The 20109-nt window shown below is 36.8% G+C and overlaps 1 protein-coding gene across 4 annotated transcripts in view; it reads left to right on the top strand.

The window, feature by feature from the left end:
- The window catches only part of DST (dystonin), a 310564-nt gene that overhangs the window by 201415 nt on the left and 89040 nt on the right, over positions 1-20109 (top strand). For 3 of the 4 annotated variants that reach the window (XM_086743267.1, XM_086743269.1, XM_086743268.1), the window contains 11 exons: positions 3578-3730; positions 6076-6309; positions 6588-6869; positions 8650-9195; positions 11556-11732; positions 14285-14408; positions 15483-15691; positions 15961-16278; positions 16455-16621; positions 17173-17329; positions 17592-17718. In XM_086743267.1, the coding sequence (XP_086599393.1) occupies positions 3578-3730; positions 6076-6309; positions 6588-6869; positions 8650-9195; positions 11556-11732; positions 14285-14408; positions 15483-15691; positions 15961-16278; positions 16455-16621; positions 17173-17329; positions 17592-17718 (2494 nt within the window). Of the gene's footprint in view, positions 1-49; positions 197-363; positions 580-768; positions 916-1937; positions 2172-3577; positions 3731-6075; positions 6310-6587; positions 6870-8649; positions 9196-11555; positions 11733-14284; positions 14409-15482; positions 15692-15960; positions 16279-16454; positions 16622-17172; positions 17330-17591; positions 17719-20109 lie in introns of all 4 variants that reach the window. The other variant, XM_086743270.1, reaches the window with a different exon arrangement.

Raw genomic sequence — 20109 nt, 5'->3', positions numbered from 1 at the left:
AATCTGTCAATTTGGAAAACCTTTTCTTATTGTTAAAAATCACTTTTAGGTTGATGGAGTACAGCAGTGTTTAAAGTTAACAGAGAAAATGCAAGGACATCTGGCAGTGATTCAGGATATGAAAAGCCACCTAGATAACCAGCAGCTGATTAGTAACAATCTGGAAACACTAAAAGATGAACTAGAACAGCTAGAGGTAAGTAAAGTGTTCTTTATGCTTGTACTTCAGTGATGGGTGCTAGGAAAAGCCCTTAGGTAAAAAAAAAAAAAAAAAAGATATTTCAAATATAATTAAAGTAATTCAGATATAAATGTCTTGCTTGCATGGAAACTTAGTGCATTTTATATTTATTCTATTTGTAGTCATTTGAATCAGGACTGGCTACCTTTGCAATTATCCTAAAAAAGGACATGAAGCTGACAGAAGAGTTTTTAAGGTTTTGTAATAGGGATATTCCTGAAGAGAAACTTAAAGAGCTGAAGATGAGCTATGACTATTTGCATGAAGCTTTTTTGGTGGTCTGTGATACATCTTCAGAACGAGCAAAACAAATAATCTCTGCTATTGACTCAGAAATGGTACGTGTTTATCAGTGTATGTTTTTACCTTGGTTTTCTTCAAGGTAATTTGGCTAAAAAGAAGGAATGTGGTTTTGCTTTATTTTCTTTTATCTTAATTTAAAAATACATGTATGATTCTATTTAATATGATAAAAAATGTGGCTAGACTCCAGGGGCATAAATAAATGTACAACTTCCCTTTCCTAGTCTAAGCTTGCAGTATTACACCAGCAGCTTCTAAGCAAACTGCAGAGATTTTCAGACTGGATCACAGAAAACAATAAAGTCGTGAATGACTTCACAGTGAATACTAATGATATAGAAGAGATGAAGAAAAGTTTACAGCTATTTAAAGTAAGTGTTCTTCATGGCGGCTGTTGGTGCTTCTGACAATTGTTGCTACTTATTAAGAATTATTAACTAGGCTTTGTATACCTGCTCATTAACCTCTATCACTTAAACAGATGGCTAGAACTAATTACTTGAGAAGACAACTACTTGATAATCCAGTAATAAAATCTTGTTGATTTGTTTTTTCTCTTGAAACAATTTTTGATGGGGCTTGGCTTACTGAGAAAGCTATTAGTTCTGCTTCCATTTGTGGCAATAAATCTGCCCCTTTTTGGAAATGTAATTTATAATAGAAGTATTTAAGTGATTAAAATTGGATCTTTAAGCATAAGGTCCTGAATCTTTACTGATGTTTAACTACCTTCCAAATAAATTATATCTGAGAACATAAGATGGGTAAAGATAAAAAGCCTCTTCATTACACTCCATGAAATGAGTCATGAAAAACAAATCAGATCAAATCTTTAGTAAAGTTCATACACCTCTGTATGTATGAATGATAAAAATAACATTATTTTGCTGTGCTTTAATAGAGTTCCAGTATGCATGGTAAGGTCATAGGGGCTGCACAGTGCATAACTATGGGCAGAATTTGCCATATTGCTGGAAATGGGGCTTCTTGCTGTGCAGTTAAGAATAGGAATATTTTCAAGTAAATATTTTCTTATTTCTGGGTCATCAGACCTAAAACCTAGAAATGTTAAACCTAACCTGCCATAAATCTTCCGGAGTTGAAGGTCAGCCAGTTTTCAGATATCCATGAGAGAGCAAAGAAAGATAGATGTTCAAGGTCATCTTACTTATTACTTCGACGTGGAATGTCCCAGAGGCAAACCATGCACAAATTCAAATCTGTATCTGAATGTGTCAGAATGATTCTGACATGCAGTTTTGATTTACTGTGGCTAAACTGTCTTCCAAAAGCATTTTGGAACAGGGGCTAAGAAGAGAGGGTGGTGATGTTTGTGTTTTATTTGTACAGAATCTGTCTTCATTGCTAGTCTTTTCCTTCTCTTCATTTACAGAACAGTTCTGCAGAGCTCAGCTGTAAAAAAATGCAACTGGAGTCCACTGCATTTGATGTTCAGTTTTTCATTTCTGAACATGCTCAAGATCTTTCTCCTAATCAGAGCAAGCAGCTGCTGAAGCTCTTAAATACCACCCAGAAATCTTTTCAGGAAGTACAGGAAGCAATAACATCTCAAGTGGAAAGTTTAGAGGCTCAGTTACAGGCAGCGCAAGAGCTGGGTGATCAGAAGGTTTGCTTTTCTGTGTGAATGTGTGCTGAATGTTTCTGTCTATGGATGAGGAATTTTAATACCAGCATGCAATATTAAGTATATTCCTGTCTTCTCAGTTTTTACTACAGATACATTCATAGTTCTAAAAAGATGGTATTGATCAAGTTTGGTAAATTGTTGTTTTTGTCTTTCCTTGGTACAGTCACAGAAACAGCACATTAGATTATGGACAGACACAGTTTTGGGCATTAGGATCTGTACAACCTGAGGTGTCCAGATCTGCTCTTTCTAGCAATGAGAGAAATTTACTTGAGGTTTCTCACAGATGTTGTTTTATTTAGTAGCTATATCAGTAATTAAATAAAGCAGTGAACTCTTCTGGGTGCAGCTGTACTGATCAGTGAATTTACTATTGCACCATTGCTCATTACTTCTGTCCTGCTGAAGATTTTATTTTCCTTTAATTTGCCAGGTCGTCTGCTCATGTGATCTTTTTTCTAGGTCTTTATAGTCAAAGAACCAGATTTGTTTAAATCCTTGCCACCATGGCTTGTTTTGACTGAGACAGGTTAGAGGGACAAACATGAGCAAATCAGCTAAGATATTTGCAATTCTAGGCATGGGCACTGGGAAAGCTATGAGTGAAGTTGGGACAGTTGCCTCTTCAGCTGGCATGGCTGCAGTTGGCAAGCATAAGCAGCCTTTGCAGAGTCAAAGGAGGCTAGTAAGATGCTGCAGTGTAACTGCATCTCCTCTTCTCTCATAGAAGCACTGTTAGGACTGAATTACCACCTCAGCCCCCAGTTTGTGCATAATGAAGTGTGTTTTAGCATTCTGAAGACTTTGTATTATTTTACCACTCTAGGAACATTTGTTTCCACCGTACTTTGTGAAAGAAACATAAAATTGAGTAAAGGAAAGGCACAGATAAATTTTCTAGGACTTAGTAACAATAATGTGCTTGCATGTTTTATTCTTTTCTACTGCTTAAGAAGTCAACAATCTCTATTCAGGTAACATATTATGCATACCAACAGGAGCTAACTGACAATCATAACTAACCTCTGTTTTGATATCCTCTTTTCAGAATTAATAGTGTTTATTACAGGTTTCAAGCAGCTGAGACTGGATTTTGACTCCTGTCCTTTGGAGAGTTCATCTTTCCCATATGTGCATGGCCAGACTTCTATTGGGCAATTCCATCGAACATGGTCTCTTTTACTTAGAAATTATTTGAGGTTTATCCATCACTTCTGTATGTCCATCTTGCTCTTTGTACCACTGCTATCATGTTTACAGCATACTTTTAAAATGATTGCTTTGCAATATTGATTTTCTAAAGTAATTGCTATTAGAGTGTCTGTCAGTTCCTGAAGTGAGGATGTTGTTGTTTCATTGTTCAATTGTACTTGGCTCTAATATAGGATGTGGCTGAACGGCAGCAGGAATGCAAAGAGAAACTGCAGGAAATCTGTGATTTGCTGACACAGACTGAAAATCGACTTATCGGACAGCAAGAGTCTCTTGTTATTGGAGACAGCAAGGCTGAGCTAGAACAATACCAGACCAAACAGGAGGTACGCACAATTCTAGTCAGATAATTTAAAGAGGACTGAGTGCAGAGGAGAGCAACTAGACTCTTTTGTTGAATAACAAGACTTGTCATGTGAGAGGAGAATAAAATAGATTTGTTTGACCTACCAAAAGTAAAGACTTAATGGCGTGCATTTAAACTACTGCCCATGAATACACTCCAGTATGTGCCAGTGGGAGTGTCATGGTTTAACCCCAGTCAGCAATCTAGTACCATGCAGCTGCTAGCTCCTCCTCCCCAGGGGATGGGGGAGAGAATTGGGAAGAAAAGAAAACTCATGGGTTGACATAAAGACAGTATAGTAGGATAGCAAAGGAAAAGATAATATACATATATGATAATAATAATAATATATATAGGTAATAAAATACACTAAACGAATAATTCACAATTTCTCCCCACCTGATGACCAATACAGCCCGTCTTGAGCAGCAATCATAGAACAAAAACTGAAAACCATCCCAGAACAGTCCCTAGCAGCAAGAGAAAAGAGCAAGAGCAAGCCCCCTTGGCCAACCCCCACTTAGATACTGAGCAGGACGTTTATGGCAGGGAATACTTCCTTTGGCCAGTTTGGGTCAACTGTACTGGCTATACCCCTCCTAGCTTCTTACATCTGCATATTAGCAAAACCTGGGAAGCTGAGAAAAGTCCTTGGTCTCTTTAGCAACAGCCAATAACATCAATCTATTATCAACATTCTTCACATACCAAATCCCATCCTAAATCCAAAATACAGCAGCTACGAGGAAGAAAATTAGCTCCATCTCAGCTGAAACCAGGACAGGGAGAAAAAAACTTTCAAATTATTAGAGACTAGAATAGGGAATATATGCTAGACGTTTCAAGGAGCACTCTTGAAGCGGGGATGAAATTTGTTACATAATTAGCTTAAGTTTGTTCCTATCGTATGTGATAAAATCATGTTAAAGGATTGAAGGACGCTCTTCTTTGTCCTTTTTCTAGTAGTAGTCTACTCTATGGTAGAGCTCCAAATCAGGTTTAGTAATCTATAAAGGCAGAAATTTCCTTATTCATCTTACCTTGCTTTACTTACCTTCAGAGTAACACGTCTAGTTTGTTGGAGTTCTTATAGTCAGTGGAAAGATACAGACACTCCTGGGGTACCTCTTAATATCGCTTACCTGTCTTAAGAATTTATGGCCTAAATGGAGTACCCATGGGAGTAAAGAACTGGTATAGCATATGCTTAATTTTTTTTCCATCAGCTGTTTGTGACTACCTAGCAGTCCAGTTGTTATTTACTGACTGATTTCTTGTAGACATCGTTATAGAAGTGTGTCTCAGGAGGGGAATGGGGGCTGAAAAAAGGTTTTTATAGATCAAGTCAGAGCTTTCATCCTCAGTGAGCTGTTTGAAAGGGAGCACAGAGATCTTTGTGAGATAAAGAGAATTTTGTCTTGATGTAGTGTCCCCAGGAAAATCTTTCTAACATACCTGCTGAAGTGTTAAAATAAGCTGCAGTTTTAGGTGCTGAACTATATTCTATAGTTGCTGCAAAATCTGTAGTCTAGAATGAGAATCACATATTTTGTCTTGCAGCTTCAAGAGTGTTAGTTACACTTACATAAAGGAAAAAAACTTCATTATTTTAGTACACAGGTGAATGTATTCAACAGCATAATTATTGTTATAATTAAAGTTCCCCTCAGATAACTGGGAGGCAGATTTTTTTTTTTATCTGACTCTGTCATACGAATAGGCAAACTGCTTTGGATAAACTAAAACTAAACATCTGTCCCATGTGAAATTTAATGGACTTAAACATTCTTTGGAATATTATGATTTATTACAATTAAAGAAAAATATTCTTTCTGGCCTGAACAAACCCAAGAAATATGAGAAAACTTCCACCTGGGAAAGATGACTACAAGTTTCTGGCTTCTGTTTGGCCCACTTACTTTCTGCAGCTTTCTGTTAGGATAGTAATGGAATGGAATTTGTCAGGATTTTATCTCCTATCTAAAAAAGAAGATATATTTTCTTCTGTGTACATGGAAATACAATATTTAACCTGCTAAACAAAGGAAAAAAATGGCCTCAGTCTGAATAGGACTGTAAGCCAACAGACTTGCAATTAAAAAAAAAAAAAAAGACAGATTAAGCTGCAGCAACATTGTCAGATGTTGAATTGATTTTATTTTTTTAATAATCCTGTCTGCAATTTAGTAATGTGTCATGTGCTCTCCAAAGTGAAAAAAGGACCTGTGTGGTGCTTACCCCTAGAACAGAGATAGTTCCAATACAGTTAATTGGAAAGATCTGGTGAGTAATTTGCTTCTATTTACTTTCTTTTTTTCTCAAAAGGAGATACAAAAAGACATGAGAATGAGTGCTCAGACATTGGCAGAGATTGTGAAAAATACTGAAACCTTCTTGAAAGAGAATGGAGAAAAGTTGTCACGAGAAGACAAAACTGTTCTTGAACAGAAACTGAATGAAGCGAAGACAAAGTGTTTGCTTCTTAGCCAGAAGGCAGAAGAGTCCAAAAAACAACTGGATAAAGCTATGACAACAGCAATTAAGCAGGAAACAGAAAAGGTTTTTAGGCAACCCTTTCATACCTTTATTCAATCTTTTTTACATGTCTTATGGGATTAGTCTTGCAACTTCGTATTGAGATACTGTGGAAAGATGAAAATCATATTTCATTTGGGTCACTAACTTTTTGCTGGTTTATTTTCTTTATAAAATAAACAGCAACATATATGTAAAAAATTTTGCTAAATGTTAATGTATTTTAAATGGTCTGTTTGTGTATGATATTTTGTAGTGCCTGAAGACTATTTGTAAACTGAAACTGTGACCTTTCAATGTAGGTTGCAGCCATAGAACAGCTGGAAGAAAGTAAAAATACAATAGAAAATCTCTTGGATTGGTTATCAAATGTGGATAAAGAAGCAGAGCATGGACGGAAATTTAAGCAGGTGATAGAACAGAATGGAACACACTTTGAAGAGGGAGATGTGCAGGCTTTGGAAGGAGAGGAGGATGATGTCAATGGTAATCTGCTGGAAATGCAACAAGACATTGAAACTCAGGTGGATGGACGAGTGAAAAGCACAGAAGATAATCTGAACCAGCAGTATCAGAAAGTCAAGGTACTGTTACTGGGTTTATTCAGCATTTAGGTGCCAAGTGTGTTGGTCCTCATTCAACATGAGTGAATTTAATCTCATCCTTTCCATCACAGACTTTGCAACAGGCACTAGGAAGTTAGTGATATACAGTGGTAGGAATTTCAGTAGTTTGAATGTATTGCAAGTTTGTCCCTTTTCTGCTGTTGCTATAATTGTTTCCTGCAAAATAAGAAAAAGGGCTTATCCTACAGGGTAAATGTTAAGAATCCTAATGGTGAATCTACTCGTAATTTTTATAGTGAGAAATTAATGCAAGTAAATAAAATGCAAAAAAAACAGCAACATAGATTCATACCATTTATATGGCTTTTTCAAAAATCTTTGTAATAGCCAAATGATTCAGATCTCTGCAATTCCTTGTGAACACTGGTTACCAATAGCTGCAAATAATAGTTTGCTGAAATTACAGTCTTAATTCCCTATGACTTTAACACGTGGACAAAGCACTATTTGAAGGCTTTAGAAGGATGAGTTACATAAAACCACAGTGCAGCATTTAAAAAATATATTTTCCAGGTAAGATAATTGGAAGCATTTAAAATAATAAAAGCTCAGTTTTATGTTTTTGTTTTTTTTTTCTGTTGACTTCTGTTGAGCGACCAAAAACTTTTAGGTGAGATTTGATGGACATGTTGATGAAAATGATTATGCTGGTAGCTGATACTAGATTTCCTTTCTTATTAAAAAAAACCACTGTAAGAAAATAAGATCATTTGCTTGTGTGTACATAATGGTTTTACTTTCATTTTTTGACAGTTCTTTTCTTCATCTAATGCCTACAGGATAATTGCTCACTGTATTCATGGAAGAAAAACATACCAGTCTATTTTACATAGCTATTTTAAGTGGGAGTAAAAGACCTTCAAGAGTGGAGTTTTTTTGAAAGAATATATTTGAAATATCATTCTTATTTGGCATAGCAGTTCTAGTTCATATGAATTAGCTAGTTTTTAATGATAATTAATTTACATAAAATAATTTACATGCATACAATATATCTCGATTCTTAATGTCAAAAGGACCTGTTTTATGACCAAGTATATTTGATAAGAATCACTGCTTTTGAAATTGAAAAATGAAATTTTTTTAAAAAGGATAATAATATTTGCTCACTCAGTTAAAAGAAAAAGTATCTGTATTTTTTCAGGCTTGATGCGTTCACTCCTTTTGGTCTGTTTGTCTAAAGTAGTAGCTACAATGTATGTGACAGGAAATGGAACAGTTTTGATTTGGAACGTTGCCTACCTTTGAATGCTTTATTTGATAAATTCTATTTTGAGACAGGGAATTAGGAAAATTTTTATTACACTAATCATGCTACCCTAAATGTTAAGTAATAAGCAAATAATTTTTATTGGGGGAAAAATATTAAAGAGATTGGTAATATCTGATTTTACTTTGCAGAGTTGTCTTTTAGAAGTACAAGGGAAAGTGTTTGTGTGATGCAAATATCCTCATATTTCTGAGTTCTGGTGATATTTGAAGACTCTTATTTGATTGTGGCTTGTATATCTGGCTAAAATTACTATTGAATCTTTCATAAAATTTTGAAACTGCACAGAAATACGATCACCAGGAGTCAACGCTTTCACTTAAATTACTCACAGAATGTTTTTTAATGAATAATATGAAAATTTGAAAAGCTTTTTATCATTTTGATGGACTTTGTTGTACTTGTCATTTCTAAGGAACCATCCGAGAAGATGCTGGTCATAATATATTCTTTTTTTTTTTTTTGTAGGCTCAACATGAGAAAATTATTTCACAGCAGCAGGCTGTCATAATAGCAACTCAGTCTGCTCAGGCACTGCTTGAGAAACAAGGGCACTACCTTACCCCTGAAGAAAAAGACAAGATGCAAAGGAACATGAAAGAGCTGAAGGCTCAGTATGAGACTGCTTTAGCTGAATCAGAACGGAAAATGAAATTGACTCGTTCTCTAAGAGAAGAACTTGAGAAATTTGATGCAGACTATAGCGAATTTGAAACTTGGCTGCAGCAGGCAGAACAAGAGCTTGACAATTTGGAGGCAGGTGCTTCTGACTTCAGTGGTATTATGGTCAAACTGAAAAGGCAAAAGAGCTTTTCAGAAGATGTTATATCTCACAAAGGTGATTTACGGTATATTACAATTTCTGGACAAAGAGTTTTAGATGCTGCAAGGTCGTGTAGCAAAAGAGATGGTGTGAAGGTTGACAAAGATGGTATCGATACTTCGGCTACATATGCTGAAGTACAGGATAAACTGGATAGTGCTTCAGATCGTTTCAAATCTCTCTATGCTAAGGTAAGTTTTATTTATACTGAGTAGGAAATAATACAGGCAGTTTTGTATAAAATAAATAGGCAGTTTGTATAAAAAGGGATTAGCTGATGAAACAAATACTGTGGGAAGTTGTAAATTCTTTGTTTCTTAAAGATAGGTAACAGAGCAAGATGCTTTTCTAGAAGATCTGCTTTAGTCCAGTGCCAGATTATTCAATGTCTGAATGGATGAAATTTTCTATCTTGTATTATAAGGGAGAAATAAGACCCAATTTCTTCGTTGTTCTTTCCAGGCTTAAACAAACTCTTTGAGTTTATGACAGTACAGGATGTCTGAGTAACATTTTGGGGTGGAAAGAAATTGTAATAATTTCAGATGGATAACATTTCTTTATGTTCCTTGCAGTATTTCCCACAACTGCTTATTTACTTGGTTTCCTACTAATAAATTAGTATAGAAAGAGAGAGACTATGCCAAGGTTAACAGTCAAAATTTCAGTTGGATATGAATCCTGAAATAGTTTGACCCAATATGACCTTTGTCGTCAGCGCTAGGCATGCAAAAATGTAGTGATTTGAGGATAGCAATTATTTTCCACTAGTCTGCCAAATTTTGTCCTTAACAATCTGAGATCAGTCTCTAACTAATGGGAAACTAGCAGTGCAAAATCCTCCCTGTACCTTAGAGAGGGAAGATAATCCAGCTTTCTGTGCCAGGTTCATGTATGGAATTTGTCTGGTAGAACTAGACAAACACCACCAACTGGTCTCATATGCCAACTTTCCAGCTGTTTTCAAAAAAACCAACAAATATGCTGGAATTGTAAACTTTCGAGATGACTATTAATTGAATCATTATCCTTTGACTATGCTATTTCATAATGTTCTAAGATTATAGGTTTGGACTCCTTAGTAGAGCTTCAGTGTCCACTGATACAGTGTTATCTGCAGCAGTTTGTCTGGGAATTTTCATCTTTCTAATATTTTCTTGCTCAGAAGTGCAAATTCTGTAAAGACATGGATTTGATTGCTTGATTGCAAAAAGTGTAAACACTGTTCTCGCGAACAGTTTGTGAAGAAGGCTCTCTATTTACAGAAGCTCATTTTCGTTTTCCCACATGACTTACATGAACAGTGAAGCTAAAAGCTTGTATTAACATGTTAGATTTCCTCTGGTTATCTATTGGATTAGTTTGAGTGTGAATGTAAAGATTTCATTGCAAAATTTTCAGAGAGCTTATTTTTATACACATAAAAATCCTATGCCAGCAGCTTGATTTGTGGTCTTAGATTTCTCAACTTGCCAAATTCTGTCCTTTCCATATATACATTCAGCACCGACATAATAGACATGCTTTAAATATTTGACCATAAATGTGCAGAGCAAAGTAGAGTTTTCTTATTAAATCGAGTCTTCAAGGACAGACTTTTTAAAATCTTCCACAATTTGTAAGTGAGATCTTCCAAGTTGCAAATGGGTTTGTAGTAACCTTTTTGCCTTTTGTAAAAGCTTCTTGCTTTTAATAAATATTTATATTGCTTTTACCTATATATTCGCACACATGCGTATGACTTTATCAGCTTAGGAAGGAATCTTAAAGTCAGTTCTTAGTTAAGTAGTTATTTAAATGGGTGCAGTCTATGTTTGCCCACCAGATGGAGACCACGTACCACATGTAAATATTAAAATACAGTGTATGGAAGGTTCAAAATATAAATATTTAAAGTAGCTGTTTATAAATATTATGACTCAATACAATCAGATTTTGCTTGTGAAACCATCTCCAAAAAGTCTGAAGGAGTTCCACTGAACCTTTTACATGACGATTCACTGTATACATTTTGGAGCATGCTAACATGTAGGATCTTGGTCAGATGACATTCATAGGTGACCAAAACAAAGCACATGTGCAATACTGAGCCAGATCACTTTGGATTTGCTATGCAGATATGGTATTTATGAAAGCAATACTCTACTGTCTGTATTTGAGTGAACATACACATATCTTCTGATTTTTTTTAAAAAATTGTAGCTTCCACTGGCTACGTTTTTGGTGTCACAATGCTGATGAAGAATCTTTACCTTGATGGGTCAAAAAGTATCCCTAAAGCTTTTCCTATTCTAGTACAATGGGTTGGATTCCAGTTTCACACCTGCGTCAATGAATTGACCCTAAATCACGCTTGAGAAGCACAAACTGGGAAGGCCTGTGTAGCCTGTCCAGTTGTCCTGCCTTTGTTCAGAAATCAGTTAGATAGCAGAATGATGACAGGAAAAAATAGTGCAGTATTTCAGGAGGGAAAGTATGACCTTGAGACTGTTATGAAATGCAATACAGTTCAATGCCCAAGTATTTACTTGTTTGTTTTCTCCTCTTTTAGTGTAGCATCGTTGGAAATAACCTTAAAGACCTGGTGGATAAATACCAGCATTATGAAGATGCCTCATCTGGACTTTTGTCAGGGCTACGGGCCTCTGAAATAGCTGTGACCAAACAACTATCAGAGCCAATTGCAGTGGATCCCAAAAATCTCCAGAGACAACTAGAAGAAACCAAGGTGAAAAGCTTTAAAAAGCAGAAGTACTTCTGTCCTAAAAGGAACTACTTTTTATTTGAAAAGCAGAATAATCTAATATAATCCAAGTGGCTACAGGCCAAATTCTGGCCTTGCGCGTGGGCATGCAAATTCTGTAGTTCTCAAACTCAGCTGTCTAGAATGTTATCTGAAAAGCACTAGGGTGAAAAAAAAACGAGAAACCAAGATACCATTAGCAGTGGTGAAAGCAAGATGTGTTTCATATCACTTAGCAAATGATAGGGTGAAATCTGGAAAGTTTTTGAACTAAGAAAGGATTTAGTAATTACAGTTTGCTATCAGAGTAGGGCTTGAGACTGAATTCCTGATAGAGAAGACCATTTGATGTTTATTGTCTGTGACTCTTGCTTTTTTCTGTTCACATTTGTGTGTTAGTGCATTATGAAAGGGATCATACTAGATTTTTTTTTTTTTTTCCCTACTGAGGGAGTAACCCACAACTTTACATAAATCCTAGTAGAGGTAAGACAAGTTAGTGATAGAGTTTGTGAAGGTAAAACTCCGGTTAGTTGTGTAAAATACAGGTTTACAGAAGACTTTAGGAACTCAAGTCTAAGGTGAGTTATATAAAGTTTCATACAGCCTGTTGTCTTTGAACTGACTCTTATATTTTCATAAACATATTCAAGCATCTATACTGTAATTAAAATGTAAGATTATTTATTTTTCAGTGAGCAAGGCTATTGGTCGGGCATTTCCTCACTGTTTTGTCTGGGCTATGTGGTGTATCAATGCAGGTCTGATATGTTTGTTACTGACAAATGGTAGTCAGTGGCTCCTGGAAAGTATGGGCTTTAACCATTTCCCTTACATCATCAGCCTGAGCAATAGTTACCTTTACCACATGGTATCTTTCAAATCTGACACTAGAATTGCCCAACACTGGTGCATGACACATCAGAAGAAACAAATCACAGTGATGCTGTAAGACAATGAAATTAAAAGTGTAAATTTTGAACTCCTAACAGTGGAACAATTTAGGTACATTTGTGCTTCCAAGTGCTAGAAAAGTAGGAATAACACCAATTACAATTTGAAGCTTCATTTAAACTTTTTGTTCCTTATGCCAAAACGAATTCTATCCTGTATAATGCCAATTTTCATGCAAGTAATACAAAAGGAGTGAATACTGGGGTTCTTTTATGAAACGCCTACATGGATTACGTGCTGCACAAAAGAGCACTGAATGGATATGAGCTGGGAAGAAAGGAGAGGGTACAATGTGTCAAAAGATTCAAAGGAAGAGAAAAAAACAGGAGGCTGAAGAAAGAAAGCCAATTAATGAAAGCAAAACAAAGAGTATTTCTGAAAAAGTCAGGTGTTGCAAGTTAAAGCTGTCCCTTGTAGCCAACACATGCAGCTGATAATCCAGCTAGACACAGACCTTGGCAGCATGGTGGGGTCTAATCTTTTTATGGGGATTAACTGTTCTTCAGAATGTTCTTCAGTACCTCTGGAATCAGCTTACTTGCTTTCTGTCAGCGTACAAGGTTTTCTGGTACTTTTTTTTTTTTTTTAATTTCTCCACTAGTACAATATATTTCTCTACTATAGGGAAAATTCCTCTTCAGGTCTCTTCGAGTTTTATTGTATCAAGTGGGTCATCATAGTATGTTCTGACATATTGTTCTGCTCTGGATACCAGTGCTGAATGCAATGACATGGTAACTTTGTCCTGGCAGGGTGGATGGGATTACCTTTTGAGTCACATATTCATTGAGTTAGCGTGTATCAAAAAACAAATGAGAAGTCCGTTAATTTTGGACTTGTATAAAGTTCAAGTGAATTAAAACAAAGATACATCATATACAGTAGCACAAAGGCTTGAAGTAATTTAAAGACTATTCACACTAAAATACTTTTACACAGTGGAGAGAGAAAGACACTTTCAGAAGTTGACTCAGCCTTCCTGTCTTTCTCTGTTGACTCTGGAGAGAGTCATGGCTGGTCTAGTCTCTAAAACTTGTGTTCCTTGGTTAGATGGGCAAACATAGGCAAAAGTCAGTGACATTGGCTCCAGGAGATTCCTAAACTGTGAAGGTGATAATTTGTTTCAAGCTATTCCTGTTTATACCATGGTATCAACCAGATTCTTTGTCAATACAACTGATGGTGAATGTGTAACTACTGATGATGACTGTATGTTTTTCCCCCTGAATTGTTCTCTGATGCTGAGTTGAAATATATGTTTATTTTTGTTTTGGATAGTATATGACTCTGTACAAGTGCTCTTTGAAAACAATTAATTAAAATACATATTTTGAAGTTACATGCAAGAAATTAGTTGAGTCAGAGAAGCACTGTAAAACAGAAGATAAAAAAGATGGTGAATAAACTAAAACAAGGGCCAGAAGGTCAACAGCAGTCATAGCCACTGGTGAAGATTTTTCTTAAGGAGAAGTCATAAATTGAGTTATTTTATTCCCAGCACTAAGTTCAGGTTGTATGGCATATCTCATGTTTAACTATTAGCAGTATTGAAAAGCATAACTGATAATTGTGGAATTTTATAGGTTCTTCAGGGACAAGTGTCTAACCACCAAATTGCTGTAGAAAAACTGAAAAAAGCTGCAGAAGTGTTGTTGGATACAAGGGGAGAGTTGACACCAGACAAAGATGAGATTCAGAAAACACTAGGTAAAATGTTTACTTTTCTTGTTACCTGTTTTTATCACTTGTGTCTGCATGGAGGTACTGGAAGAGACAAAATACGGAGTTTCCACATTCTTCTGTCACTGTTCAAGTCCATGTTTTGTTGAGTCATAAGCTATTACAACACAGTAACTTCACTGTTGGTCTGTCTCCTACATGGATCCATATGGTTTTCACTTAAAAGCTGTCTTTTTTTTTTTTACTGTAGGGCTGTTTTTCACACTTTCTTTTCCATCGCTTCTCAGTCCCAGGCAGCATTTTCCCTATTCTTAAATACATTTTCCCAGAGGCAGCACCAGCTTGGCTGAGGAGCTCAGCAGTGCCCTGTGGCAGGTCAGTTGGAGCTGGCTGAAACTGTCTGTGTCTTCCATGGGGCAGCTCCGGCCCCTTCTCACAGAGGCCAAAAACCTTGCCACTACCAAAACCTTGTCACCTACATCCAATTCTCTTCCCTATTTATTGTGAGAAGTAGCACAGCATGAATTTCACCACTATCTGAAGTTTGAAGACACTCTATGTGTATCACACAACTGTCTCTTCCTGGAATCCCATAAGTAACTTGCAGAGCAACAGAATAAAACAACTTGCTTCTTTGGAGTTGGTAATGAGTCTCCATGGGAGGTACATGGAGCTTGTAACTTTCAAAGACTTATCCCAGAAGTGTTGAAGGTCTAATGAAGAACCATCTGGAAGAGTCTTTCAGCTCTAACAATAACATAAGAGACATAATTGTAGAAGAGCTGTATTAATACTCTGCTATTTTATTTCTTGGGAACAGTCAACAGCTGTCATAAGCTAGAGCTGCATGGGAATGAGCTTCTAAAAGTTGAGAAGTACAGCTGTAAGCTGCTCCCTCATTTCCCTTGTCCTATGGGCTTCTTGGCTCTATTTGAAGATTTTGATCTTTGCTTGTGTGTTTTTACTGAATAAAGCTGATGTTTTTGCTTCCTTTTGATGTAGGCAGTTTTTGACTCACTCTTACCTGGTGAGAACTGGTAAAATGAGTTAAAAGCTTAGTTTGGCTAGAGGAAAAAATGAAATATATTTTCTCTTTATCAGATGATATTGTGGAGAGGTATGACAATTTATCCAAGTCTGTGAATGAAAGAAATGAGAAGCTCCAAATAACTCTGACACGATCCCTAAGCGTGCAGGATGGTTTGGATGAAATGCTGGACTGGATGGAAGGAGTTGAAAAGAGCCTTGAAGAACAAGATCAAGTGCCTTTGAATTCTGCTGCTATTCAGGATATTATTAGTAAAAGCATTGTAAGTAGCATTCCCTGAAAGAAACATTTGTTTCATAAATCAGATTTCAAGAAAGAATTAAAAATCTTAGTTTGGCACCTTTAATGGATTAAAAATACTTAATAAAGAGAACTATTGTGTGAAGTGAAACTGCACATACAGATTTTTGTAGCTGAAATAGATCTACACTGATGGTTTAGCTGTACTGATTTGTTGCTTCATTTAGTGGACCAGTTTCACTTCTTAAAATTTAGTTATAAGCAATACAAAGTAGTTCTTGTTTGTTTCAGATGCTTGAACAAGACATTGCGGGTCGTCAGAGCAGTATAAACACTATGAATGAAAAAGTGAAGAAGTTCACAGAAACAGCAGATCCATCCACTGCATCCACACTGCAAGCTAAAATGAGTGAACTTACAGGACGGTTTTCTAAAGCAAGTAACAAGCATAAAGAGAAGCTTATGAAAATGGAGGAGCTGAAGACTAAAGTGGAGTTATTTGAAGGTCTGTCAGAAAAACTTCAGTCGTTTATAGATGAGAAAAACCAGGCACTCAGTGAGACGGAGGCACCAAGAAAGGATGTTAGTGAAGTGTCTCAATATATGCAGGTACGCACCATTCCATTTGTATATATTGTGCACTTCTAGTCTAACTCTTCTAAGTGATTGAACAATAAATAAGGCATGCTTGTTTCCCAACTTTGGTTGGCTAGCTAAAATGAATAATTTAATTTTGAACAAGTGATTGTAAAGTCTAATAGGAGGAATGTAATCCTGTTTTGCAGGAAGCCAGTGTAGAATTGGCACAACATAAGAAGGATCTGGAAGTTTTGCAGCAGCTTCTTGAAGAACTTTCATTCCATGCTCTTCCTGGAGATAAAGCATTGGTATTAGAAAAAGTAAATGTTTTGTCAAAGAAATTCAGAGAGGTAGAGGAGACTGTAAAGGAAAAGTAAGTTGAATAATTGAAGTGTTTCTGCTTTGGCTAGTAGTGTGGATGTTGTGATGACTGCTATCTTCTTGCAAGCTATCTGAAGAGATTGCAGTTAACCACAGAGTATAAAAGTTTTTTTTGTTAAAAAAAAAAAAAAGAAACTATTCTAATTGGAAATGCCTCTGTAGTTAGTCCGTCTGGTTCAAGAGCTCTAATGTGGGCTCTAAAGACAAGTAACTTTTCAATTTTTTTTGACATTCACAGGAGTCCTGTCAATACTAAGTAAATCCTACTTCTCTCCTTCTCTGGTAGAATATAAGTTGCTGCTTGTGCAGATTGCTTTAGAGTTCCTTTTGGAATCATACTGCAAAGGAAAACTGGAGAAATTATTAGAGCTTCCATATAAGTTACCTGTACAGCAAGACTAGATTTTCCACATTCTGCTCATACCCATAAAATGAGCTTTTGTGACTCTGAATTTAGGAGCAGCAGTATCAGATTGATAATGTCTGTTGGTTTAATTATCAGAAGGAATACTGACATTCTTTTAATTGTCTTTAATTGTCTAGAGAAGAGGATGTATCATCTTGTCAGAAACAGATGGATACTTTTGAGCTCCTTGTGGAATCATTAAATAAATGGATAAAAGAGACCACAGAACGAATTCCAGCAGCACAACCCTCTCTGAATACAGAGGAGTTGAAGAAACCTTTGGAAGATACATTGGTAAGACAGTGTAGAGAAGTGAAATATGGCTGAAGGAAATAAGGCATCTATTACTAACGTAAAAGGACAAACTTAGTGTGTAAGCAGTCGCAGTAACTGGAACTAGGGAGCTTGCAGTCTGCATTTACATTCTCATTTCCTTTGCATATTTGGATATACTGCAGGGGATTCCCAAGTAGCAAGATTGTTCCTTGCTCTACACAAATTTTTTTAAGTCTGAAATACCAGTTTTGTAATGAACAAATGACTCTCTCTTAACCAGAATTTAAAAGATGAATGGACATTAAAAGCACCTGAACTGCAGAAAATGAATAGTAGAGGAACATTGCTGTGTAATCTAATTACTGCTGTGACTTCTCCTGCCAAACTGAGAGCAGTTGCAAAATCAGGTATGCATTTGTGTAATCAGGTAAGCCTAACATTTCAGGAATTTTAAAAACCTTTAAGACAAAAATGAAAATATTTCACCCTTGGATTAGCTTTCTGAATATTACAGCTTGTGAGAAGTCAGTTAGCCATGTCTGTTCTGGCCATTGTTTGCTGTGATTGTCATTGAAATTGTCTAGCTACTGTAGTAGTTCAGTACACATTCTGATTGCTTTACACTGCCAAAATAGTGTAAAAGTGCTTTGATGTAAATGATTACCAGGTCCTAAAGCTCTTACTTCAGTACATAATTCCCAGGTAATAAACAAAATTAACAGTATCACAGTTGCCTTCACCTCACCCTAGAAAGCTTCTGATAATGAGAAGTGGACTTATTCTGATCGGTGTTCAGTGCTCCATATGTCCACCAAGTCTGCAAGCAGCACGAATACAAACCCTGTTTTGCAAACACTGAGGTACCTGCACATGTTTGCTTCTCTAATGGCCACAAGGCTATTCTGTGTGACACCAAGCAAACACATAAAGGTTTGCAGAGTCATGAAGTTTTTGTTAGAAGGATGATAAGGACATGGTTTATCTAAAAAGTGAGCCTAGGTGAACATAGTCATCCTGATATGATAGTGTAATTAACGCTACTCAATATTTTAGTTGAAATAACAGCATGGACGGGAATCAACTCCATATACCAGCATGACTTTCCTGGGCCAAAGTGTGTTTCCAGTATGGAGTTTCAGCTAAATCCTTTTTACCAGTAATCTGATTTTAAAGACAGCAAATCTATTTCTGTGATTTTCTGTACTCTAGTGTTTAAATTTTAATTTGTTTTACAGAAACCAGTAATTCTGCTAAGTATCATTCAAGCCATAGTTCAAGGCATGTGGTACCTCAGGTGTTTTAGTGGCCCTGAGAACATTTTTAGTCAGTTCTTGAACTGACTAGGTCTGGAAATAAATGAAAGTGTGTTGGCCTTCATTAGTCATCTGCAAAGGACTGGGAGGATGGGGACTGCCAGAGGATACTTATTTGGCAGGAGCAGAACACTTTCTTTCTCACATCTCTTTGTAGTAGCTGCCTCTGGTTTCATTCTTGTTTCAATTCTAAATAAAATTATTTCAAATAACATTTTGGAACCTTATATAGATATTTGGGCTCCTTCCTCTGCCCCTTTCTCTATTCCTATGCATCTAGATAGTAATATATTTAAATAACTAGCATATAAAAGCAGCTGTAATCTTCAGGACTGGAGTATTTGCCCTCCTAGACAAGAGCTGTACTGTGTATCACTTAATCACAGTTATAAATACTGGAGTCCAGCTAATAGACCATGAAGATTTACAAGGCTCTGGCTGGGGCCTGTGACTCTTACCTGGTTTTTCTCTTGCCATCTAATGTGGTCCTCACTGTCCAGCTGGTACTGTGGGGTGGATCCATAGCCTTTTCCAAGGCAGCTGTTCATCTCTCTCTGTTAATTGCTCATCTGGGAATAAATATGTGCAGGAGAGAAAGAGGTGTTTCTCCTTGCAGTTCTCTGTGGCTTGACCACATGCCCCAGCTCTGTGATTTGACGGTGTTTTACAAAGCCCATATAGCCCTGGTTCCAGAGGCTTTGAAATTATGTTTAATTAGTAGGGCTGCCTGGGTGAGTGGCTGTCTCCAAGTGACAGTAAAGGACTTCAGGTGTAGTAGTAAGGGCTCCACATTGCAATCCCTATCATGGAGCACATGCTCGAATCTTGCTCATGACAAGGTAGGGAGGGATTCATCCAGTTGGTATCAAGAGCTTTTTGTGCAAAGATACGGTGCTGCTAAATCATAGAATCACTTAGGTTGGAAAAGACTCTTAAGATTATCAGGTCCACCTGTTAACCTAACACTGCCAAGTCCACCACTAAACCATGTCCCTAAGCTCCATGTCTTCATGTCTTTTAAATACCTCCAGGGATGGTGACTCAACCACTTCCCTGATGGGTAAAGATATCCCGAGTAAGAAGTGCCTTTGGTTGTGGTATGTGCAGTGACCGCTCTGGGCTTCTTTGCTGTTTAATGTTTAGTGCTCTCCTCAGAGTCTCAGCATTTGCCAGTGAGCCCTTTCCTAGGCCATACCTAAACATGGCTGGGTAAAACTGTGTTCTCAGAAGGCAGCAGGGAACAGGATCCTTTAGCGGAGAGGAAGGAAGTGATGTTAGCCATATGGATGTGAGCAGACCTCACAGCTAGGGCATAGACCTGTGTCCACTACAGTCGTTTATTTAGCTTAGTATCGTGAGTGGCAGGACTGCTTATACACCATGCATATACACACACTTACATGTGCTTCTGTGTGCATGCCCGCCTGCTGTGCATATGTGGTACCACTTATGGTACTAGCTGGCTGGGGCAGCTTAAAACATAAA

The sequence above is a fragment of the Chlamydotis macqueenii genome, chromosome 3 (assembly GCF_036417535.1).
Source record: "Chlamydotis macqueenii isolate bChlMac1 chromosome 3, bChlMac1.mat, whole genome shotgun sequence".
Classification (NCBI taxonomy): domain Eukaryota; kingdom Metazoa; phylum Chordata; class Aves; order Otidiformes; family Otididae; genus Chlamydotis; species Chlamydotis macqueenii.
Note: the sequence above shows the minus strand (reverse complement) of the source record. Positions and strands in the feature narration are given on the sequence as shown.